The sequence below is a fragment of the Lagopus leucura genome, unplaced genomic scaffold (genome assembly GCF_019238085.1).
Source record: "Lagopus leucura isolate 7727_CA_CO unplaced genomic scaffold, USGS_WTPT01 Super-Scaffold_100001, whole genome shotgun sequence".
Taxonomy (NCBI): Eukaryota; Metazoa; Chordata; class Aves; order Galliformes; family Phasianidae; genus Lagopus; species Lagopus leucura.
The window spans coordinates 73,665,925-73,692,119 of record NW_024962262.1 but is presented as its reverse complement, the minus strand read 5'-3'; the positions used below and the strand labels follow the sequence as shown (position 1 = coordinate 73,692,119).

Sequence of the window (26,195 nt, the reverse complement as noted above, 5' to 3'; positions counted from 1 at the left end):
AAAAAAAAAAAAAAAAAAAAAAAAAAAAAAAAAAAAACACCAAAACCCAACAAATAATAATAAAAAACCCCCCACAAACTCGAACCTCAAAGCCTGCGGCAGATAAACAGCTACAGCCCTGTTACTTTGCCCACTTCAGGGTCTTCAAATGTGAAGTCTCTGCCTCAGTGACGAGGGCAGCAGTGAGCAGAGCAACTGCTTGAACAGAATGGCCTCTTCCCAAGTTGTTAAGACCATGTGCCAGAATGCATCCACAGTGAGCAGCCTAACTCACCAGCACTTCCTTCATACCACTCACAGCAGTCATCAGGAGTAACCTTCTCCTCTCACTTTCAGTTCTGTGGCTTCTGTGGCTTCTAAAAGCAAAGCAGGAGTCTGGGGCATTTCCACTCACTCGAACAGTACCATTCTGATGCACTTAACATACTTTATATTTAAAATTCAGTCACCTTCACGCACCACATTTTATGTAAGTAAAACAATTTGTCCTTTAAAAGACTACTATTGTTAAAGGGTGAAGCTAAATCTAGATACTACTTTGGCTTTAATTTAAGTGCAGCATGAATGTGTATTTTCTCTTGGTGTTAATCCATCACTTCCAACAAGTAAAAACGGGATTTGTCCCAAAACCTTTTCCCACAACTTTCTTCCCCTCCTCCTTTCTTCCCTCATTTATGCCAGGTACACAAGCTATGTAATACTGACAGAAGATATAACCATAATTATGAATAATTCACTGAAGCGTTTGTGATTAACTATTTATTACCATAAAAAATGCAACATTATTATGCCAAAACTACTACTTGAAGGAGTAGGAATGTTGGGAAAGGTGAGGACTGAACTGTATGAAAGCATGCATTCTGACGCTTCTTTAATGACTATTCCTTTATAATAAGACAGTAACATTTGCATAACTTAAAGATGCAAGATTATCAAAGCTAAATACAAGTTTTCTATTCTACTGCATTCATCTTCTGACCATTCTTTTCTGTTCTCTGTGAACAAGGGAAAAATAAAAGGGAAAAGGCACAGTATAACTCAGGAGTCTTTAGAAAACCACAAGGGCTGTGGAGAAGCAGGCTGGTATTTTTTGAACTTTAAAGAATGAAATTTTCCACTGGAGTCAGTGAAGGAAGAATGGGAGATGGTTTCAAAATATTTTTCAAGAATGTTCTGGGTGGGTAGCAGAAGAACAATATAATTGCAATTAGTGATCGTGTTTCTAAGAACACGCTAAGCATACTCAAGAAGTTTCAAAAGCATTTTTAAAATATTCTGATAAAGAGAATAAAATGAGCTGCAGAAGAGGCTGGATTTTATCTCAAATCAGATGCATTTTTGCCGAGGTTAATGTCTAATATTCTGTAATTTTCTCAGGCATATTAAGCTAATGACATGGTACAAGGTATGATAAATTATATAACTCATATTTCTGACCTTACTAAATAATATTGATTACGGCTTTTTAACAGCAAAGAGGTTTAATCTGTCTGCCAAGTTTGTGAAGCTTCCTACATAACCAACCCTTTCACTGCAGCAGGCACAGAACAGCCACACAAGGGCTGATTTTTTTTAGCCATTTATGGAAATAGAGACATTAAAAAACATAGAATCATCAAGGTTGGAAAGGACCCACAAGATCACCCAGATCAAACATCCACCCATCATCAATAGCTCTCGCATGCAGAGTAACGTATGACCATCTGACCTAATCCTAGATCCTTCAGGGTAATTTTGCTATTGAAACACCACTGGTAACAACAACAAAAAAAAGCAGTGGTATTTCAAGCTTTTGCAGTACTTAACAATAGAGCTTTCAGAATGCAGTCATTTTCCTTGTTCAGATGGAAAGAACACACCTGCTTTGTGTAAAGGGAAAAAAAAGATCATCTTTAAAAAATAGCTCCTGAAACTGTTTTAACTTCCTGGATATTCAAAGCAACAGTATTTGTTTATAAACTTACGCTTCAACTAATATTGCTGAAAAAACAAGTATGGTTCATAGAATCATAGAGTAGCTTGGGTCGAAAAGGACCTCAAAGATCATCCAGTTTCAACCCCTGCTGTGTGCAGGGTCACCGACCACCAGACCAGGCTGCCCAGAGCCACATCCAGCCTGGCCTTGAATGCCTCCAGGGATGGGGCATCCACAGCCTCCTTGGGCAAGGTTCCTCTGTGTAAGGTTCCAGATTTCATTCTATTTTCTGTTTCCCCCTTCTTTCTGAAATGCCTGGCTTTCATAGAGCAGGGGAGATGAAAACTTCTTTAGAGAGGAACAATGAACAAAGCTTATTTTTTGGATTTTATTTATTTATTGCAACTCACCAGGGAAGAAACAAGAGACATAGCTGCATCTCAAGTAGTTAAAGATCAATCACTTCAAAAAACACCTATCAGCAGATGCACTTCATCTGCTATGGGCTTAGGTTATAAACACTGCTTTTAAAAGTTGTTAAAAGTTTGTTTGAAGTCATTATATACCTTACAGGTAACTGACCTTCTCCCAAAACCCATTCTCAAGAGGAAGGTATCTGATTCTTGATGCAAAGGCTTTATCTGTTCATGTCTAATAGGTAGGCTTTATTTAGCATCCTTAAATTATATATTGTAATGAGGCGTGAACACATAGGCTAACAGCATTTTTAATAGTCAGAAGTCAATGATTTAACCTAGTCTCTGACCCGATCTGATTATGCTTTTGGTTATACAACCCCCAGCAAGAGTTATTCATACTTTCCACTGACTGCAACAGCAGCTGCTTCACTATCACTCTGGAGCCTCAGGAAAATTCAAGCCCTTAATCACTATTTCCATTAGCCAACAGATCTTTGCTATCAGCTTGAAGCAATACAGCTGAAGTGCCAAGAAGTGTACCTACAGGAAATTGATTAAATAAATAAATAAATCTATCCTGCAAAGACGCTTCCACATCTATCAACAGCTGGAAAAGTACTGGGACGGGCTCCCATCAATTCCCTTCAGCTTTCACAAGCCACACACAGAAGTTTTCTGCGCAATACTTTACAAGCACGCATCTCCCGCTTGACAGAAGAAAACATCTCATTTAATAAGATCACAATCTTAGGACATACGCATTATAATTCTTACCAAATCTTTTCTCCCTTTGCCCATTTCTTAATTACACCCTCCTTCCCAAACTGGGCACACCAGTCTAGTCTACTACATACATACTCCCACTATTAGATGTAAAGAAGTCTCAGCTTTCCAGGGTAATGGATAACTTTTTGCCTCTTCCTAGCAAGATCACCAGCACTGAACAACTTACTAATTACCTCCCACCTCTAGGAGGGTTTAGCACCTAGAACTGTCGGGCTGCGCTCCTTTTCTCATTTTCATAGAAGCACAGAATGGTTTGGGTTGGGAGGGACCTAAAAGATCAGGCAGTTCCAACAGTCCTGCTATAGGCAGGGACATTTCCCACCATACTAGGCTGCTCAAAGCCCCATCCAGTCTGGCTCTCAATACTTCTAGGGATGGGGCAGCTGTAACTTCACTAGTAATCTCATCGACGATGTGTTTTATCTAATTACTGGATTATGACTGGCTTTTTCACTTACAAAATTCAGAAATAGTATAAATGCAATTTCTTATAATACAGCTTGAATTTACTGGCAGTTCACTAGCTCTGTTGTGTTAGCTTCCTAACTCTACAGAGGGAGGAAACAGTACAAAAGAAAAAGAAACTATCCCCCACACCTTTCAGCCTTGGAAAGCATACTGACTTTCAGAAGCACTTTCCATCCAGACAAACCTTTGTTTTGAAAGCAAGCCCAAACCTTCGCAGAAACTTCCAGAATGACATTCCAAAAACAAAAGAAAACAAACTTATTGTTTGACACACCTATAAAGCATCTAAAATGGCATTTCTTGGCAAAGCCCATTCTGCTCTAAGGATACCAAGATTAACATTACAGTGATGGATACACACACAAATCTAATGATCAAACAGTAATTATCTCGCCATTACCTTCACTCCAAGTATAATCCAGCATAACTATCTGCAGCTAAAAAAAAACAAACAAACCAGGACATTAAGCTTTTATTACATTCTCTGTGTATTCCTTAGGAAAGCTCTTTCCACCATCTCAATAGGGCAACATCTTAACATAACTTTCAGGACAGAAGTGTCAAAAGCATGTTAACCTTCTCCTCACCAGTCTTCTGTCAACTGGCTCAAAAGTTTACCCATTCAAAAACATCCTTCAGTCAGGCTAAATACACATAGGAAGAAATAATCATAGTACTTTCAGATCTCTCCTATTTCACTCTCTTAAACTGGTCACAGTTATCCCCCCGAAAAACACGTTATCTCACATCTTACAGGGACTTTCATTCTTCTGCTATATCTTCTGTACTTCACAAACAACAAGCAACCAAAATCCAACTCATGAGGCTAGCAACCTACTCTTAGTACAGTAGCTGAAAGCACATTTTCCTTCCAGGAAGTCAGCCAACATCAAAATAACTCCAAAAAAGAAAACCTCAAAAGAAGAAAAACAATTATCAGTGTCAGATCCAATTATTAGTTTCAGAACTATCTGAAAATCTGCAACAAAGTGAAAGAATTTTATCTTAGACAAAGTTACTTTTTTTTTTTTTTTTTTAAATAAATGAAATCCAGTGATAAAAGCTCTGCTTTTATGTGTGGTATCAGTAATAATGACTCACAGCGTTAACAAAGTGAGCAGCCCTTCTAGTTATCTCTGGCAGTAACAAACGCTTGCAGGTAGAGAAAGGAAGTATAAAGGCAGGTAAACAGACTTCTCCCAACTAATTCTTGCAACAGCAAGTCAAAAACTTTGAGGATCAAGTTAGACCCTAATCACTGTGCTTGATGGCTACTATTCATGAATCAGTTCCACTCCTTTCTTAATACTAAGCTCTTGGCCTCTAACATTCTAGGGCAATGAGATCAATGGTTTAATTATGCATTACACACACACACAAAATAATTGTATTTGAGACCTCATTTCCCACTTTGGGTTCACTAAAGACAGCTGGATATTTCAGCTTCACTAATTTATTTCCAGTGTATGTTCTGTGCTGGAAATTTTTCATGTGGTGGCTCACTCCCACACCTCCCCTCTCCCATGGGAATGAAAAGGCTTTACTCTTTACATTCTGTAGAATGTGATGGAGCCTTTTTTTTTTTTTTTCCTTCCCCTTAAGTCTGCAAATCCTTCATAAATACCAGGTTACAATAATTAATACTGCATGAATGATCTCTTCAAAGTTAAAAATGCAGTTTCCATTAGGAGGTGCAAGCAGGTTCTGGCTATCTGAATGGAAAAACCCATAACTAATTATAAAGCCATTCCTAGTTCCTTTGAGGCCAGATGTGTCTACAAAGCTCCTGTCACAAGGAAAGCAAAGTCCTTATGTTACTCCATTTATGAGGTACTACTATCATTTGCTGTGTCAAGTCCTGGGGGTAGGGGGGTGGAGCACAAACGAACCACAAACTGCACTTTTGAGACTACTTTACCTAGCTGAAGTCTCACTATAAATGGGGCTTTGAAATCCCTTGTTTCTATCAGCTGGTCTGTGGAAAATATTAACAAGCTTCAGAAACTGTTCTTTGACATTCTATGTTACCCACTACACCCATGTCAAACAGCTTGTGGATTATTTATCAGAAGGGGCAATAACAGGACAAAAACTTGAGAAGCACCTCCACACATAGTCTGAAGTGCAGAAACATACTTAGAAGAAGAGGAAGACACCCAAACCAATCCCAACTACCTATTATCCCTGTTGAAGAAGGTGACGCATCTGATGGAATACAATTACAGAAAAAGAAAGGAAAAGAAACATCATGCACTAGGATTTACAGTATATTTTCACATCTAGGAAATAACATTAATTTAGGTTTTGTTTTAGTACTTCATGCGCTAAAGTCTGAACAGGCTTTCAACTTCACAATTTGAACTTCACAATTTGTTTACCTGTTTAAGTACTTCACTGGGTTTCTTTCCAACCTTTTCTAACACTCACCCATGACCAGACAGCCTTTTATTGAAGAACAACATTATTAAAAGTATATACATTTATAAACATTTTCCACTGCAGTGTTATCAACCGAACAATCATCTTCAGTAACAAACTGCTGGGGACCTAAGCTTTCCCTATGATTGCTGTCAAAAAGAGCTTATTTATTATGTTAAGCCTGTTCTGCAGAGGAGAGTTTAGTTGTTACTAATTAACATAAGCATTATTGTTTATACCAGTAAATATTAAGGCATCTTCCTGAGAGGTAATTGGGATGATCTTAAGTTCATATCATACCTAATATTCTGTAGTTATTTTTACACTTTCCTCCTACAGGAAATTTCTGGAGAACAAACCGTAATTTGTTCCTGAAATACATCAATAACAAAGAACATAAGGAAATGTACTCTACAGCATTACTACATATACTAAACTTACTGGTACGATCAGAGCACAGTGATTTAAACCAGACAGAACTCCTCAAGGCTTCCATTTGATTCTGTGGAAAAGCTAAAGCTTAAGTTTCTTTAGACTTTCTTCTTTAACATTTGCAGTACCTACACTATTAATGACCATTTAAAAATACTTATTTTTACTTTGTGCAAAGTAATTTTAAGCCACCCAAAAAACATCTTGTGCAGCATTGCTGAAAAACTTCCCATTTATAGCTAAACACACCAAATCTGAATGTCACTTACTTTCACCCTACAGATATGGCTTTCCTTAAAATATTACATAAGTGACATACTTCCCTTTTATTTCTACATATGGAGGGACTTGCATCGCTGCTCGAGGAGTAGGATGGACGGATGGCTGATGCACTTTAAGGACTTCACTAGTACCAGGGCACCAGATGTAGAAGTAAGTATTTTACTCTTCTTCCCTGACCTAGGTGACCTAGAAAGCATCTAAGTGTGATATAAACCTCATTTGCTCCAAATATCTCCTCTGAACAAGATCAAGATATTGCAAGCTGCAGCATGAGGATTCTTCGTTAGTAGCTTACTTATTTCAATCAAAATTTCAACCAGTATTCATGTATGATGCACTCCTTGAAGGCAGCAAAATAAAGCAGAACTGTAGAAACAGAAGTAATTCGCCTTCCCCTTGTGAAATCACAACTTCTACTATTGTTACATGGCATTATCTGTACTCTCACAAGGATAACTAAGCATGGATAATATTTAAAGGAAGCCATCTGAATTGCTGTTCAATGGTTCAAAATTCAAGTATATGAAAAAGCAGTCTAGCACTGTTTGAACAAACATCTTCATGCTGTACAGTCTCTTCAGCCCCTTCTACTCCAGCTGAAGAAAGAGTATTTAGCTCAAAAGATGATATCTCCAAGTCATCTTTGTGATGGCAACTAGAGCAGAATACCACATAGGCACTGAGAAGAGCAAGCAGAAAATTCTCTCTGGGCTCACAAGACCAGAAAGAGCTACTCAGGTGAGAAGACTGAAGACATCATCCTTAAACCAAACAGTCATCTCATGATGACTATTACCAAGATCTCCATATAGACTGTATATACAGTACAAAATGCTCACACTATTCATAAAGTACGCCAGCTTATAAGACAAGGTTTTTCCAAAGATTCTCAGGTGATTAGATATCCCAGTGACTCTCAGGAGTTCTGCTTATGCACTTAGCAGACTGGATGCATCCCAGCAGCCATAAAACTGCATTAGTATGGTATTATGCTCTACAGTAACATCAAAGATTATCACATCAGCCAAAGCACTGCATTTATATGGGCTCCAGACTTGAAGTCACTCAGAAGTCTGTCTTAAATTGTTAATAGCTGCAGAATAAACTTGTATCATCTGGAAGTAGAGCAGCTAAATACTTCTGGCTCTTTAATTTTACCACAAGAACTTCCATCCTGGAAGATTTTTTTTTTTTTAATCACAGAATCATTAAGGCTGAAAAAGACCTCACCCAGTCCAACCATCAGCCCACCCCCCCCACGCGCACTGCCCACGTCCCTCAGTGCCACATCCACACGGCTCCTGAACACCTCAGGGACGGTGACTGCACCACCTCCCTGGGCAGCCTGTGCCACTGCTTCACCACTCTTGCTGAGAAGAAATGGTTCCTAATATTGAACCTGAATCGTGCTTACTTATTTTATTGTTGAATGCAAAAACAGGCCACTGGGATATGATTTTTAAACAATCTCAAGCCAGGGCATTTTTTTGAAAGAACAGAAAGAATTATAAACGTTACCGCAAAGATTATTTGAGAAAAAAAAAACAAAACAAAACAAAAAGCAAACACTGGCAGAGAAAGAATGAAAGTCTATGAAAGTCTTCAAAGCACACAGAAAAGTATGGATTCCATACAGTTTTCATTAAAGGAACATTTCACCAAAAGCAGTCCTGTGGTCACAAAAATGTAAGCATGTAGAAAACACCTTCCTGAAATTCACTTTTACTTTTTTTTTTTTTTTAAACATAACTTAATCCTTTTACTTACTGTGTTAAACCTCTTAACAGGCATGTGACTATAAGAGGAAGAGATTACCAGAAAACCCAAGTGCTATTTTGTAAGGAAGGTTTTATAAGTATTCCTGAGATATTTGACTAAGTTCCTGTAAAGCAGAAGTAATTCTAAGCATTTAATACAAAATACACTCAGCATCTCATGATTATTTCAGCAGGCTGAAAGTCAATTAAAAGTTTCCAGAAGCATGGCTCATTTAACAATGAGTTTATTTTCAGATCAATTCACAAACAAGTTTTTTCCATATTAAAACCATACAAAGCCGAAGGAAGACTAGAATTGTAAAGCTATGATAATCATTAACAAGATGCAGTTTATCTGCCCTTAGTGCTTTTCCTCTTGGTTATATTACTGCAGAGAATTCTGCTCATTTTGAAGACCTTACCTTCATGCATTATTATAGTCTTTTATAAAAATAATAATAATAATCACAGCTCAGCTTATGCATGCTTGCCATTGGAGGTTACGTGAGGACACATTCTCCATAATGGCTGCAGGAGACTGGCTCACTCCTACTAATACACTTAAAAGTGATCAAGCTAAGGTCCTTTAAAAGTTCAGCTTTCAGCGAGTTTTTTTTTCTAGCAGGTTCTGGAGAAAAACCTATTATTGCAATATAACCACTGTTATCTATGAATGCAAGTTTTCCATTAAGGGAAATCTGCTATATTTGTTAGTTTGCAGTAACTTGAAAGATTTAGTAGATTAAGGCAATTATAGATACCTTAAAGTAATGCAAGGAATTCAAGCCATTCTAAGGAAAATAGCTGCAAGGAAAACCTTCCAGTTTCTTAGCACTCCTCCCCCCAAAAGAAACAAAAAAAAACCATCAACTCAAGAAGCAGCAAAAAGCACAACCAGGAGTAGTTTATCAGTAGCCCCAAGCTGAGTTCTTTCTAAGTACTCTACATTTCTCTCCCTCCTCACAAGTGAAATGAGTGATACTCATCTACAGTTCAGCTAAAATAGAAAGCAGTCAGAACAGACCCAGGTAACCTACTTAGCAAGAGACTGCCCGGGTACAAACGAAGTTATTTAGCCCCCCTTGTGGCTACGCTCTGAAGCTTAAAATCATCACTGAAGTATGCCACATCCCTCCAGGATTACAAGATACAAGCAAGCCTATTACCTCCCACACTTGCCATTTGACAGTAGAAGTTCTATTTAAAACACAGAGTGTCCTCTACTAACACAAAAAAAGATTAAAAAAAAAAAAAAATGAATACCAGATAAGGAAAATGGAAATTGGCAAAAACATAATTGCTGGCTCTGTAATTAGCTACTGACTTTTTTTGTTGTTGTTTAAATGAGTACACAGACACGGTTAAACCAAACTCATTTGTATCAATAAATGCTGCTTTGAGAAAAAAAAAAAAATATTCTCAAGCAATCGGCTAACCTGAAGATCACATAAAGGCTTTCTACCAGAGATCATTTACTGTACACGTCTGTGAAAGCAAAGATAGAAGTATAAAGTCTATAGGAATTTCTCCAACTGTACTTCGGAAGAAGCTTGAGAATAAGCATTGCAGCATTCTCTCAAAGATACTAAAAATGACACTGTAAAAAGCATCCTTGGGGGATTTAAATCGCTAAAATTCTTTCTTACGAGAATACAGGAAAGAAATTGTTGTTTACTAGTACTATTAACTCCCTAGATAAGATACTACACAGGGATGCTCTGAAAGTACTGCCTACTGTCTTATTATGTTGGCCTGTGACATCAGAGGCAGATGTTGGTGGTGTGGCAGCAGAGGTTGGACCATCCAACCCATATTCCATTACATTGTGTTGCCATGAGACTGATGGCAGCAGAGGAGCAGTCTGACACAATGGTGCTTGATATGGAAGTGTGTTATGAGCAAAGGTGTGTCACTGAATTCCTCTGTATGGAAAAAATGGCACCCACTGACATTCACTGATGCTTGCTGAACATTTATGGAGACCAAATAGTGGCTGTGAGTGCAGTGTGGGGTGGGTGGAGCGTTTCAGTAGCAGTGACGTGAAATGAAGCATTTCCAATGAAGTATTCCATAAACAAATCACTGATTTCAAAGAACTGGCTCTGAGCAGCCTCATTTTTTTTTTTAACATCTCTACCCACCTGATATGGTAGCAACAGTAATCTAAAGAAATGCTGTAGCCGCGTGCTAACCCAACCCTCAGTACTTTCACACAAGCACAAATCACTGTTTTGGAAACGGGAGGGCAAAATGGAAATAGACGTTGCCAGTCATCTTCTAGCTGCCCTATCTCACCTTTGATTGGATCAACCCTCCTCAAATAGGGCAATCCAGGATTATTAAGTGGCCTACCAGAGCGGAAAAAAAAATCCACAACTATGTACACAAGGTATTTTAAGACTGTTACATACACGCAATTTCCCACCTTTTCCGGAATAGATGAAAACACATTACAAGAACAAAAATCATACATATTTATAAAAATACCATGTCTTGTGATGTTATATTTTACAATAGCTTTACTTATTCGTTTAAGTATAGATAAAATTAAATGCCCTTACTGAATTTGCAGAGACTTGCAAGTTTAAGCTTATTGTACCAAAAAAGGGGAATTTTCTTAACATTTACTCCTTAAAGTACAGTCTTTAAAATTATCACATTATTATCATTTCCAAACACTAAGTCATCACTCTAGACCAAAATACCTTCATTTCCCAGATACCAGAATCAGTGACTGCTAATGGAGAATTGGATGGAACGCATGGGAGGCCCCGATCTCTTTCTCTTTTCAATATAACCTTATTCTTTCCATAACACCCACCAGCACTATGCTGAATCCACCCCTTACCAACTCAAACAGCAGCCACAGTGCCTCATCCTGCCTCTTCTCTTTGCAAGTGACAGGTGGTCAACAGAGCATGATAAAAACATACCCAGTCCATTATTAACCTACTGTTCTCCTACACAGCAGTGGTCTGTTTTCTGCCATCTCTGCATTAATTGGGGGTAAGTTATGCATTTCAATGGCTGAGGTTCAACTAGCCAAAAAGTAAGCTATTTTTTCATCTATTGGAAGACAGCACACCTACCACATGCCACAGAAATCTTTCCTGAAGTTTTATAAGTAAGAACGTCCCTCCCTGTTGGACATAAATATCACTTTTATTCAGGTTCAGAATAATTCTTCCATTGTCTGTCTTCGGAATTTAATTTGAAGAGCAACAGTGGTGGTGAAGTAACTGCACATACAGGAATCCATAGTTAAGATCAGCTTATAGCAAGATGATCAGTCTCCAATTAATTTGCCATTATTTTAATTAATCTGCATTCCTTCCTGCTGCAACTCTTGGCAAGAAAAAAAAAAATTGAAAGCGTAGAAAGCACAAAAAAATTATTGCAATTTCAAGGACACACAAGGCTTTACTCTGATCTAAATTAAGAGTGTCACAAGACTGAGAATCTTTGGAACCAAAACAGATGGAAAAACCATTTAAATATGTAAATACTTCCCAGTCTGGCTTGCAACTATGCATCTGTGTTGTCATGCATCTAACCATTTTCAATCCGTTCATTTTAAGGCTACTGAATCCATCCAAGAAAATACTATTACTACCTGCAGCTGAAAATACAATATAGAACTGATTATATTTTCCTAGGCACGTTTGGAGTTAATTTATTTTAAGTAGGATAAATCCCAACAAGAGTGCCATTTCCGTCACACCAGCAGGTGCCCTAAGTGATACAGAAATATCAGGTTGGCACTGGAGGTTACAGAACTTGGAAAAAGTAACAGTGGTGATGGAGGTACATTGTATTCCACTTTCCCGAACCTTTTTAATAGGAGACTGTTGGTAGGGTTGAGAGATTGAGCTACTGCTGTAACAGCTCTTAGCTGCCTTCCACCAGGAGATTGACAATTATTTTAATGGCATTTTAAAAATCAGGAACAGCGTATTTCAGTTAATTTCTGTCTACTTAAAAAGTAAACGTTTCCTTAAGTATCAAAGGCGCTAGAAAATATGATCTCGATGGCAAAATGAGCCATGAGAAAAGCCTACAGCAAGGCGGACTTCACTCATTCTTTAGTCCTAGACAGCGATGAGACAAGTAAAAGAAGAATGAAAAACGAAGCTAGGCTTGGTCTTCCACCAAGAAAAATGCAGATGAGAAGCAATCCTGAAACAGTTACATCCATTTATTACACTTAGAGCTGCGTTAGACTTAAGGCAAACGAGTTTACACCATTTCTCTGACAGCTGCTGCCACCCTGCTCCGGAGCAGCGGTTCGTCATTCTGTTCGCATCCTTCCCTTCCTGGCAGGAAAGCTCCGTGTCCCCCCAGCCCCCTGCTTACCACCCGCTCCCCGTGCCGCGGCCAGTGCAGTGACGGCGCCCGTCCCCCTCCCACTCCCCCCCCCCGGCTCCACCGCTGGCCCGCCCGTCCCCGCCCGCACAGCCCGAGGCGGCGGCCACGACGGATGGAAGGAGGGGCGGGAGCGGGCCGGGACGGGCCGAGCCGAGCGGCGGCTCTCGCCGGCAGAGGGAGCCGGCCCAGCGCCGCCCGCCTCGCCGCTCTCACCCGGCACTGGCCGTCCTGGAAGACGCGCGGGTCCAGGTTGCAGGCGATGGTGGCGGTGGGCAGATCCTGCAGCACCACCGCCTCCATGTCGCCGCCGGCGAAGCTCCAGTCCGGTTCGGCCTCGGGCGGCGGCAGCACCTCCGCCTCCTCTTCCTCCTCCCTCGTTTCCCCGAGCGGCGGCTCCTCCCGGCCTGTCGGGCCCCTCCCGCCGCCGCTGCCGCTCTCCATGGCCGGGGGCGAGCGGAGCCCCCGCGGGGCGGGGCCCGGCGGCGGCTGAGGCAGCCTCGAGCGCCTCGCGCCGGCAGCCGTTCCCCCCACCTTCGCGTTTCTTAACCCCTGCGCGAGATTAACCGTCTCCTTCCTGCTCTTCCTGCTCCCCGCGCGCACGGCACACGGCGCCGCCTGAGCCAATAGGACGCGGCGCCGCAGCAACAGGTGGCCTGCACAAGGCGGGCGCCGCTGCCGCCATCTTGAGTGAGGGCAGGGGGCGCGCTTCTTTCTCCCAGCCGTGTGTGTGAGGGACTCTGCGTGCCCTGCGGCGTGGGGCAGCTGCGCGCACAGGGGTGGTTGGTCAGAGCATTAGGGGTGGTATGGAGCGTCGTGTTTGTGACCTAGCGTTAGAATCACGGAATCATTAAGGTTGGAAAAGACCACTAAGTTTATCTAGTCTAACCCTCAGCCCACCCCCCCCACGCCCACTGCCCACGTCCCTCAGTGCCACATCCACACGGCTCCTGAACACCTCCAGGGACGGTGACTGCACCACCTCCCTGGGCAGCCTGTGCCACTGCAGCACTGCTCTTTCCTAGAACATATTCTTCCTAGCATCCAATCTGACTCTCAGGTGGCTGTGGAGAGCCATGATACCTCCCTTGATCCTCCTCCAGACTGAACAATCCCAGTTTCCCCATCTGCTCCCCGTCAAACTTGTGCTGTAGACCCCTCACAGTTTAATTGCCCTTCTTTGGACACACTCCATAGCCTCAACGTCTTCATTGTAATGAGGGGCCCAAAACTGAACACAGTACTCAAATCCACAGGCTGGGGGTAATTGCAAGCACCCCAGGGCAAATCTGACTTGGTGTAGAGGGCAGGGAATATTAGGCAACAGTCAGCCAAAAGTCACCACTGTGTGCCTCATAGTTCTCTCACTTGCCTGAAGGACAAGCTGTCTGGCCCTTGGTGTGCTACAAACTGTTCCCAGAACAGGCAGAAGAAAGGAAGCTGAGGGAGGAAAAAAGAAAGTCATAGCAATATTTGGAGAGTTAAGCAGTGTCTGTGTCTCCTTACTTTGGACCTGCGGGAGGAATTTTCTTAAAACCATTCCCTTTTTTCTGGTACCAGAAATCTCTAAAAGACAACTGCACCTTTCCTTGCGTCATATTTCTAGAGAGAAAAACAGAGTTTACCTCATGCTGAACTGCTTTCTCCAACATAGATGACCTAGACAAATGCTTTTCTTACATATATATATATATGTATATATAAACCCTATATATAGGCAAAGCAACATCAGGAAAAAAACTAACAACTTTGATAGCTGGATATTTTGTGCCGCCTACTGATTTGCAGTGTACAAGGTTTATAGCAGAGACAATGGCCCCGCTACTTGAAATATCACAGTTATCTATCTTCTGTCTTTACTTATCACCACTGGCCTTTTTTTCCCCCAACACATCAAAGACTTTACACTGATGAATTACTGGTCTCAATTAATTTTAATGACATCTTGCAGAACACAAGGCAAAACATGTTTGTTTGCTTGCTTTCAGACATATGATCTAATCTTTGGGCAGTCCTGTGTGGAACTCAGAGCCAGACTTGATCCTTATGGGTCCCTTCCAAATGGAGGTATTCTATGATTCTATGATTCTCTGTCCTCTTTATTACAGTTGTTTTCAGACTTTGTACTCTGTCTGCCTTGAACCATTTGAGTCTTCCTCAGAGCTCTCATCATAGATAAATGATATATTCATGACTGCTGTAAGTGACACGTATGTTCTCATATCGCTTTTTACAATAAAATCAGACAAATGGTATCTTACAAAAAGAAAGAAGTACATATATGAACTTGCTGAAACTTTTTAGTGCTACATTTTTTCAACATCTAGAGAACCTAATGCCATGTCAATCTAATTCTTTGCTCTCACAGTTGCTTCCTGACTTGAGTGGTGACACTTGCTATTTTGGGGATGAGCTGTCTGTATTCTCTACACCAAGAATTCTGCTCCTCTACAGAAACCTCACCAGAGGAACCTGAATGGAAATCTGTTGTTACTCTTACTTAAAAACTTTCAGAGAAAAAGCAAAACATGGCAGCAATAAATTTCTATGATTGCCATCTACCATCTTACTATTATAAAAGCCCTTGAAAAACATTAATCTGGCCTCTGCAAGTCTAATGGCATAAGCCATCTCCACTTGGTCATGGTAACCAGGTGTCAGATTAATGGATGAAAATAAGTTCTTAATGCTATTTGTATCATAACATCACCCAAAGCTTAAATGAGATCACTATCATATTATACCAAGCACTGTAGTACTTCATGTCAAAGGATCTGTCTGCCCAAGAACTGTAAAGTTCAGACAACTCAGAGAAAGAAAGCATTACTGACATTCTAGAAATATAGTGAACAACACCAATATGAAATAAACACTCTCACCACTACCACTCCCTGCTTTATTCAATCATGGATTTCAGAAGAAAAATTAAGCCAAAATTTCCCTAATCTAAAGGTTTCAGGTCAGATTCCTCCTCTCTTTTTTTTTTTATGTATGAATGGAATGGAATGCAAGCTATGCTTTTGCCTGAAAGAGTTGCTAAGCCAAGAGAAACGACAACATCACCACAGTGCTCAGCCTTGAGAATGGAATGCATATTTAATGTGGATGAGAGTAATTGACGATAACGATTTCTCTGAACTCAGAAAAAGAGTTCATGGAATAAATCGTTAAATGCACACCCACTGCCGTTCAAATGTTTTAAACAACGCACACTACCATCTAGTGGTAGAAAGAAAGCAAGAAAGCATCTCAAAAGGGGTACTTAACATGTTACACGTATCTGCACACGATGCTCACTTCTTAACTGAAAAGCAGTTATCTAACAAAAATAAAAATAAAAAAAAATACAAGACTGTATATAACTTCATTACAATAAGATGGAATATATTTGTAGAAAGATCTTGTGTCCCCGTGGGTGACTTTGCTTCCTGGACAGTCATGTAAACCACGAGTTTACTCAATATTCTTCAAAATAGATTTTCAGTGCACCTATTTAGTGGCTGCACACAAGCAGGCGTAGTAAGCTGTTCAAACACGTGGCACTGATGTTGGTGACAGTACTTCAGAAGACTTAGTTTTATTTTTCCTCAGGAGAAGCCTATTCACTCGATGATACTGTAGTCATTCATTCACTATATGTGCATATCTAGTACATGCATATGTAATCAAGATTATTTTTGGATATTGATAACACAGTTTTATTTTCATGTGATACGATAATTTGCACCACAAGTACAAAAGCGCGTATCCTCAGTTACCTGCTTATGTTGACACTTGTACTGTTATTTGCTTGTATTTGTAAATCTTGGCTTTTTAAGCATTATCCAGATAACCAGACTTAGAATAATGAACATCTAATCTGCTTATAGACTTCAAAGCTCAAATAAATGCAATCATCTATTTGAATCGAAAATATAGTCAAAAGAACCTGATCCATATTCATACTTTCCCCACAGTCAAATATGACACACTGTATGGTATGCTATTTTAGATAGTAATCTCCCTTGTTAGATCGTATGAACTTCATAAAAGCCCAGTGATCCAACTGGCTTGTGAGGGTTTTCTTTATTAACAATGTCAGAGGAAGAAATTCTCAAACACTCATACCTTAAGTATGCCGGTCACTTTTCTGTCAGTTTGCTTCAAATCCAGTTATTTTGGCAGAACGGAAAAGCCCATTACTGTTTTCTCCCCAAATCAAGGAAATCCAAGTGTTCAAAGAACTTTGCCTCTGTTATTTCCTACAACCATCTTGGAGTCCATGTTCTTTAGATTTCTATAGAATCTACCCCAGTGAAGACTTCAGTTTACCTCTTTCAAGTGCTTTTTATCTGCTGAGCAGCCCCTCTCAGTTACTTTATCACAGATAGACATGTTCCCCTTGAAACAGCCTCCCACAGACAGAGTGAGGTCTGGGTCTCATTAAGACAAACCAGATATCTTAAAGTGATCATATAAAGCATAAAGAACATCATTGCTTTTACTTTAAATTCAGCTTGAGCAAACTATATGCCCAAAGAGAAAGTAAGTGTAAAGAAAATCCCTAATCTCATATAACAATTTGTTCTGATATTAAATGCTGTTAGAGGTATGTTTAATTTCTAGCTTAACTTTGCCTGATGCTCTCTCACATACATTTGTTCTTGTGACGTTTTTCTTTGCTGTTATAAAATACTCTCCTAGTATTTGGTGTTTTATATTGGGGTCCCTGCTCACTATTCTTCTTGCTCAGGTAAGCAGATCCAGTCCTACAAATCTCTCAAGATATAGCATATTTTCCTCTTGGAGCAGTTGAAAGTAGTCTCACCCTTGACACATTCTTTTTCCTCAGCACATTTTCTTTCCTTCCCTTGACTTGCTCCAGGCACCCAGCCATCTCCTTCTCTGTGCACCATCATCCCCAAAGTTCTGCTTTCTGTTGCTGCTGCTTGCCAAGCTCCTGCTGACACCATACAGTACTGTGTCCACATGCCTGCCTGCAGTTCAACTCCTGGGCACCACAGCCACTAAGCCTCAGTAACCAGGTGCTCTGAACATTCATATTCCACTTAGGTATCCTTCCCCAGGCCTCTCCAGGGCAATCTTGCATCTTGCAACATCACTTGACAGGGTCTGATTTATTGTTGACTGAGATAAATTGCTTTAGATCATTTTTCTAATTGTTATTTGGTTTTTGTAGCCAACAGTATAGAAAGAATTGCTGTGTCCTGGATCATATCAGCCATCAACGTGAGCTATTTCCAGCTGCATTGACTGAAAATATGATTCAGGCTGTCATAGCAAAACATCTTTAACACAGAACTTAATGAGTCATTTCTGACAGCCGTTGTGTTCACTGCATTCACCAGAAGATATTAAGCACCAGGGGAGGTAACAACACACTATCTGTTGTTACTTTACTTTGTGCAGGCTGATTGTCTTTGTCTTGAAACCATAGTGATGAGAAGAAGCAAGCAAGGAGACCATGCCCTCCTTGTCCCATGTTGCATAATATTTGTGTGGAAGGCCCTGAAGGAGAGACAATTATCTGGAGTGTTTTTCAAAACTGATGCTATTTGGAAGAGTAGGAAATATCCCGGGGCAGAGAAGCAACATACAAATAAAAGGCTGTTAAATAATAAATAGTTGCAGAGAAGCTGAGGTGTCTTTACCTTGATGTTTGTGGGAGGCAAAGAACAAGCCTGAGGTGCAGAAGGTAAGGTTTGCTCAGGAGTCTTTGACGCAGCAGCTAATGTACAAAGCCCACGTAACTGATTCAGACCAGTTGCTGTGTTGAATGCCTGTCAGCACAATCTCTTCTTTTTCACGCTTATCTCCCTCTCCTGCCCTGGTTCGCTGCACTCGCTTTGTGTCACCCATCCTTGATTAGAAGGCAAGGTGCCATGTTTGTGCTGTGCCCAGCACAATTGGGCTCCCAAGGTCGCTGCCACCTTTGGGTGCACCCTGGATCTAACAATGGTGTGCTCCTCATTATACCAGCATAGCAGGTCACCCTGTACCTCTTTCTGATTTTCAGACTGTGCTCCGGTAAGTCATCTCCTAAATTAGGGAGAAAAGAGTAATACATTGTAGAGGTAAATGAGTCATTTATTTCAGGAGCAATTGGTAATAAGAAGTCTGGTTACTGATTTACTGCAGAACTAGTTTACAAGTGCTGTAGAACAAATAGGTTTTGCAAGAAGGCACATCTGAAAAGGAACAAAAAATATAATGCAATAACAACAAAAACTGTGTCAAAGCTTTCAGTAGAAACAGTAAGGTTTGTTCCTAATTCCAGGGGAAAAAAAGAAAAAAGAGAAAATGAGAAAAGAAAAAGAAAGAAGAAAGGAAAAAAGAAGGAAGAAAATATTAAAAAGAAGAAAAAAAGGAAAAAAAAAAAAACAACACAAAGTCAAAGAAAATGCGAAAAGAAAAAGGAAAAAGGAAAAGGAGGTAAATTGTGGAAAAAACCCACATACAAATAAAATGAGTATTAGTGAAAAAAGGACTGGGGCTCATACAGAACAAACTGTAATTCTCCCCCAAGGCTGACCATGAATGCCTTTTTCTAAAATTTCTACTCTTTCTCACTGCTTTTAGGGTATTGCATTCCAAAATTGTCTTCATAGCTGCAGAGACACCATGGGAATTCCAAACTGGGATGAAACAAAAGAATCATGGAATCACAGAACGGCCTGGGTTGAAAAGGTCCACGAAGATTATCTAGTTTCAACTCCCCTGCTATGTGCAGGGTTGCCAACCACCAGACCAGGCTGCCCAGAGCCACATCTGGAGAAGTAGGACACAAGAAACCTTTTGGAGATCACCTGCTCTTCTCACTACAGGGCTGAAAATTCTGTATTGATTTTATGAGAAGTAATTAGTTAGAGCGTATAAAAATATTTCTGAAAATTCTTCTGAAGGGAAAGCTGTAAATTATATTATAGAGAGCTACATATGGCTGTGATGTGTTTCTCCAACGCACTGAATAATTTAACAGTAACAGTAAATCTGAAATTCCCATACGTTGACCATGATACATGTATTTCTGAATTGCACATGTCACATACTCTTAAATCAGCTAGGTAATAAATATTTTTATGAGCATTTTGTAATATTATATGTTTATTCCCAAATCTATAAATATTTTAAAACCTTTAGTAATTTTAAAAGTTTTCTGAGATCTGCAAAGAAGAAATCTATTAAAGACAGAAACTATACAGAAAGTGATCTTATTTACCATGGGGGGTGTGGGGGGTGTGGAACTGTTCAGAGCTACGAAAGATAAACCAAAATTTAAAACATAAGAAAGAGCATGACGAGATCAAATGAACTGTGATTAGGGGTTGCATTTTAGGAAATTATTTCAAGATGCTACATACACGATAAAATAGGGAATAAATAGATAATAAATAAAAGGTTAATATAGTAGGAATGAGAATAACAGAGGAGTTAAAGAAATTTTGGATGTGAAGATGGCCTCTTCCAGTGAGATCCAGAAGAAGCTCTGAGTTATTTCCAGGTCCCACAGGAAAATATTCTGATGAATCTAATTAGGACTTCATGTGCATTTTCATAAACTGGATCAATGGGAGAAAAGTAGCATTTGTAACAGAGAACATAGTAGTACCATCTGTAGTTCATTCATTGAGTTTTGGGCATCAGTATGTCCCAGGTGCTTAGTGAAACAAATAAGGGCATTTTCTTTCCCAAATAGCTCATATTTAAGAATGAGTTTCCAGATGCCTTCAGCAGAAGAAATTCAGCTGAAGCTGGAACAGTTTATTTCTAAAATCTCACACCCCAAATTCAATGCCACAGTATGTGTCAGAAACAGAGGAAGGAACGATGAGGATGCCAATAATGAAATCACAGTTACTTAATAAGACCCAGATCCTTGCAAAGACTCTTAGCTTTAAACATATCAGTAATCCTTCTGAATCACCTGTAAGTCGTGATGGTCCTTTAAATAGCGGCGTGTGCACGTCCTAAGCAACTGTACAAGAGTGACAGCATGGGCATGGCTGAAAGGCATTGGAAAGTGGGGATGGAGGAGGAGTTCAGTGAAATACGTTTGTCTGGGGTTTCCCAAGCAGAATCACAGCATGGGCAGGTGCCACAAAGTAGCTTCTGCCCCCGCACACATACAGATCCCGCTCGGTGCCCCGTAGGCAGCTAAGCAGCTGGGAGAGAGCCGATCACCCTAAGCTGCTTAGTGCCGGGCAGCTCAGAGCACTAAATACAGATGGCACCCCCAGCACACCACACCACTGCCATTTTCAGGGGTCTCTCCTAGTCTTAATTTGGCTTGAGAGGATGGGGCATCTTGCCAAGCACAAAGCAGCAGAATGACATGCTGACCTCTGGGCAGGCATTTAAGGAGCCAGGGGCAGAAAGAAAAGAGGTATCTGAATTATGATTGTGCTGAAAAATCACAGATCTCTAATATATATTTCCCCATTTGTAGCTTTATCTTTTTCATAATTTCAATAAAATATTTTTTTTTTTCCATCACAAAGGGCAAGACAGCTGTATTCATATACAGAATCACAGAATCACTAAGGTTGGAAAATAGCTCTAAGATGACCTGGTCCAACCACCAGCCTACCCCCATCATACCCACTGCCCACGTCCCTCAGAGCCACATCCACGCAGCTCTTGAATGCCTCTGGGGATGGTGACTCCATCACCTCCTTGGGCAGCCTGTGCCACTGCCTCGTCGCTCTTTCCAAGAAGAAATTTTTCATAATATCCAACCTAAATATATAAAAATACTGTATTATACCACAAATAATTTGTGGGAATTTCAGCAAAGCCACAAGCTGCAATGAAAATAACACACTGTGGGGAGAAACTAAGGAATCTTTAGTCCACATGTTGCTCACTGATCATTCCCAAACTTCAGTCTTGATGGACATCACCTGGGAATTAATGGCATATAAGTTTAGGTGGGTGCAGCAGAGAGATGTTGCCATGCACCAGTCACCCCTAACTTCTCAGCAGTCAGTGCAGAGAAATGGACTTTAATGCCATGGTCACACAGCCTATTTCAGACGTACAGCTGGGGATGAGATGTCACTTCACTAGATCTCTGCTGGACTCTTGGGCTTGCAGATATGGAGGTTGTCCACACTGACCATGATGAATGTCTCACTGAATCACAGAATTACAGGATTATAAGGGTTGGAAGGGACCTCTGGAGATCATCTAGTCCAACCCCCTGCTGAAGAATGTTCCCTACAGTAGATTGCACAGGAGAGTGTCCAGGCGAGTCTTGAATGTTGTCAGAGAAGGAGACTCCACAGCCTGTCTGCTCACTTCTACTGACCACTGAATTCACTGTTTGTCCTCTTCTACTCTGCACTTCTGGGGCCCCATCTGGAGTACTGCATCCAGGCCTGGGACCTCCGGCACAAAAATGACATGAAGCTGTTGGAGTGGATCCAAAGTAGGGCATGAAGATGGTCAGAAGGCTGGAGCACCTCTCCTGTAAGGAAGGTCTGAGGGAGCTGGGCTTGTTCAGCCTGGAAAAGAGAAGGCTCCAGGGAGACCTCATTGCAGCCTTCCAGTACTTGAAGGAAGATTATTAACAGAAGGCAGACAGTCTTTTTACATGATCTGGTAGTGATTGGACAAGGGGGAATGGCTTTAAACTAAAAGAAGGGAAATTTAGGTTAGGTGTTAGAAGAAAATTCTTTCCTCAGAGGGTGGTGAGGTGCTGGCACAGCTGCCCAGAGAAGCTGTGGTGCCCCATCCCTGGAGATGCTCAAGGCCAGGTTGGATGGGGCCCTGGGCAGCTTGAGCTGGTGGGGGGCAGCCCTGCCCATGGCAGGGGTTGGAACTAAACGATCTTTAATATTGCTTCCAACCCAATCCATTCTATGGTTCTATAAAATGTAAGTGGCATTTTTTCCCTTATCTTAGGATGCAAAATGATAAGTGCATGATTCCCCATGCAGTGAAGGGAGGAAAGGAAGTGACAATAATCCAAGCGAATGCAGCGTAATTGATAGGACCTCAGGATGCAGCATGCTTCCAGCAGGCTGTGAGGGGATCGCCATGCTGCCCACTAATGTTGAACATATGTGATATTTAATTACCTGCGCTCAGCTTCTAAATGAAGAAGGTATGCAGTAATCCTTCCCAAAGCTGAACTAGGGAAATAATATTTATTAGCTGAGGGCCTGTGTTAGAAACAGATGGGATGTAAAGAGCTTGAAGACAGTGTAAAAGAGCACCAAGTGGGAGAGATTAATTGTTAAGTAATTGCTCAGTAATTGAGAGAAGAGTGTTGAGCAGAGTGGGCTGCTAAAGCAGGCAGCACGGACCCAATCACATGGCATTGCCAGGTCCTAACTCCACCAAAATGAAAAAAGCATCTGTGTGTATACCTGTGGAAACACACAAAGGATGGCAGTGCTCATGGCTTGCCTACTCTGCTGCCTCCAGCTCTGCTCTGTCTTACGTGTAAAATGCTGTACGTGGGGTGCAACCTTTGGGCCACCTGTTATGGTCCCTTCAGCAAGACCTCAGATGAGTGAACTAGCCCTATCTGTGTAGAAATAGAGGTGACTGAGATGTGTCAGCCTACTGATATTAGAACCCGTAAGAGAAATGAAATAATTGCTTAATTATGGGTCCAACTACAAGACTGCTATTGCCAAATGCTAAACCCATCATTGCCAAGTGTCCAGAATCATCCCTGATGACCACAGCTGCCCAGCAGGTCAGGCTGCATCTCCCTGTTCTTCTGCCTCACTAGCAAAGCAACTCCAGGCAAGCACAACTTCTATGGAAAGTGTCTGTCAGATTATTATCAGAGTGGGTATTTGTCTGACTGAATTATTTATTTTTCACTGTTGCCTGTCTCCTGCTGGCTGAGCTTTCTCTGTTTCCATCCACTCAAAAATCTATCTTCAGCCCACTCTTTCCACATCCAAACATACAAAGTGGTTTTATATACATACACATGCATCACAGTGCTGAACTGTGTGCTTTTTCTAACTTCTGCTTCCCCTTGTCAGCTCACTTTTCCATCCACTTCCCCCTCTGCACCTTAGAAAACTAGAAACTACTTTCTGTTAGCAGGGGACAAATAGGGATGGTGTGTGGCATGGCTTTGGGATGGCAATGGAGTTTGGGTCTCCATCATTTGACTCTGTGATGCCTCCACAGTCTGGATATCCATCACCCAACTCAATGATGCCATTGGGGTTTGGATCTCAGGCATCACTGGGATCTGGATCTCCAGCATCTGACTGTGATGCCACTGGGCTGCAGATCTGTCACCCAAATCTGTGCTGCCACTGGAGCCTGGTTCTCCATCACAAAAATCTGGGGTTGGGACCAGATGATCTTTAAGGTCCCTTCCAAGCAAAGCCATTCTATGACCTGTGAAATAGCGAATGCTTCTCTACCATCAGCACCACTAGACTTGAGGGAGTGTGGTTGGAGCAGGCTGCACCTCCTACTAAATGATTTCCTCTTGCCTACAAGCAAAATCTAGTGAAGATGGTTCTCACACCAGAACCCACCGATCCTCATTTTTATGCAAAGTACTTCCATAAACGAGAGAAATTATCAAGCGTGAAAGTTGGAAGAGAAGGCAGCCTGGGGGATGAACCTGAACTCACAGCCACCTTCCCCAAACCGGCAGCTTCTGTAAGGCTTCGTGCTGGTACCACGGGACAGAAGCCCGGGGGGTAGAAATGGGGTCGGGGAGGGGAAGCGAGCTCGGGCTTTCCCCGGGACGAACGATTTACCGGGGCAGGTTGGCTGCAGAGGGAGAGGACCCGTCGGGGCAGCAGGGAGGAGGAGGAGCACCGCACCTGCCACCCCCTCGCCGCCCTCCCTGCCTCCGCCCGCAGCGCAGGCGCGGCCGTTCCCCCGCTGCCCGTAGGTGTCCAACACTGATCCCGGTACGGTGGTTGTGGTTGCGCTCGTGTCGGCGGCGCCCCGGGGAGGCGGTATGGCGGAGAGCCCGGGTCAGCCGGTAGGGAGCGACGAGCCGCGGGGAGCGGGCGAAGAAGAAGGCGCGGAGGCAGTGGGGAAGCCGCAGACCGTGCTGTGCCCCGATGGGGGAGAGGAACCCACCGATGAGTCCTCCGTCGGCGGAGGGGGTGCCGGTGGGCAAGAGGAGGCCGCCGTGCTCAACGAGGTGCCCGGCGAAGAGGGTGGTGGAGAGCCCGGAGGGGTAGCGGAAAGCCAAGGAGCGGGGCAACAGAAGGAGGCAGAGCTGCCGAGACCCGATGGGGACGGTGCGGCTCTGGAGGGAAGGGAACCGGCAGCGGCCGCGGGACTGGAGTCCGCGCCGGCGGGGATAGAGCCAGAGCAGGCGGCGGGGAAAGTGGCTCTGGTGGGAACAGAGCCCGAAGAAGCGGCGGTGGCCCCGGCGGTAGCAGAGCCCGAGGAAGTGACAGTGACAGCCCCGTCGGGGTCGGACCCCGAGGATGTGGTACAGGGGGTGAAGGCGGTGGGAGCAGAACCCGAAGAGGCGGCCCCGTCCGGGACGGTTCTTGAGGATGCAGTGAGAGAGGAAGCCCCGTCCAGTACGGTCCCCGAGGAGGCAGCGAGAGAAGAAGCTTCGTCGGGACCAAGCCCCGAGGAGGTAGTGAGAGATGAAACCCCGTCCGAGACGGACCCCGAGGAGGCTACGAGAGAGGAAGCCCCTTCGGGGCCAAGCCCCGAGGAAGCTATGAAAGAGGAAGCCCCATTGGGGACGGAACCCGAGGAGGCTATGAGCGAGGAAGCCCCGTCGGGGACGGAGCCCAAAGAGGTGATGCAGGAAGAAGCCCAGGTTGGGACAGACCCCGAGGACGCGGTGCAGGAAGAAGCCCCGTCGGCGCCAAGCCCCGAGGAAGAAGCGGTGATAGAGGAAGCCCCGTCGGGGGCAGAACTTGAGAAGGAGGAGGAAGAGACCCCAGCTGGAGACGAAGAGGCCACCCAGCGCCCCGGGGTTGCAGAGGACGCGGTGCCGGCTGCAGGGGAGACCGATGGCGGCCGGCGGTCGCCGGCAGGCCCCGAAGGGGAGGACGGAGCCGAGGTTCTGCCGGGGGCTGAGCGAGGAGCCGGCACCGGGGAGGCGGCGGAGGCCGGAGAGGAGAACGCTGCCTCGGGGGGAGGAGGCGCGGCGGCGGCGGGGCGGCCCGGAGGGTGGCCGGGCACCGAGGGCGGTGAGTGGGAGTCGGCGGGTCTGAGCCTGAACGGGGTGCAGGGCCGGGCAGAGGACGAGGAGGACGAGACGGGTTCGCCGACCGCGCTGGAGGATGAGGAGAAGCAGGAGTACGACATCTCTCTCTTCGTCAAGGTAGGGTGGGGGAAGGCCGGGTTCGGGAGCCCCGGGGCAGCCTTTCAGATGGGCGGTATTTAAATCTAGCA

General features: G+C 42.9%; 2 protein-coding genes across 3 annotated transcripts in view; one reads left to right on the top strand and one right to left on the bottom strand.

The window, feature by feature from the left end:
- The window catches only part of RCAN1 (regulator of calcineurin 1), a 41,075-nt gene extending 27,792 nt beyond the window's left edge, over positions 1–13,283 (bottom strand). The window contains exon 1 of the mRNA XM_042867838.1: positions 13,056–13,283. Coding sequence (XP_042723772.1) covers positions 13,056–13,283 — 228 coding nt within the window. The remainder of the gene's footprint in view (positions 1–13,055) is intronic.
- An 11,418-nt stretch (positions 13,284–24,701) lies between these two features.
- CLIC6 (chloride intracellular channel 6) overlaps positions 24,702–26,195 on the top strand; it is a 30,769-nt gene continuing 29,275 nt past the window's right edge. Inside the window, exon 1 of one of the 2 annotated variants that reach the window (XM_042868469.1) lies at positions 24,702–26,124. In XM_042868469.1, coding sequence (XP_042724403.1) covers positions 24,787–26,124 — 1,338 coding nt within the window. In that variant the 5' untranslated portion in view covers positions 24,702–24,786. The remainder of the gene's footprint in view (positions 26,125–26,195) is intronic. The other variant, XM_042868470.1, reaches the window with a different exon arrangement.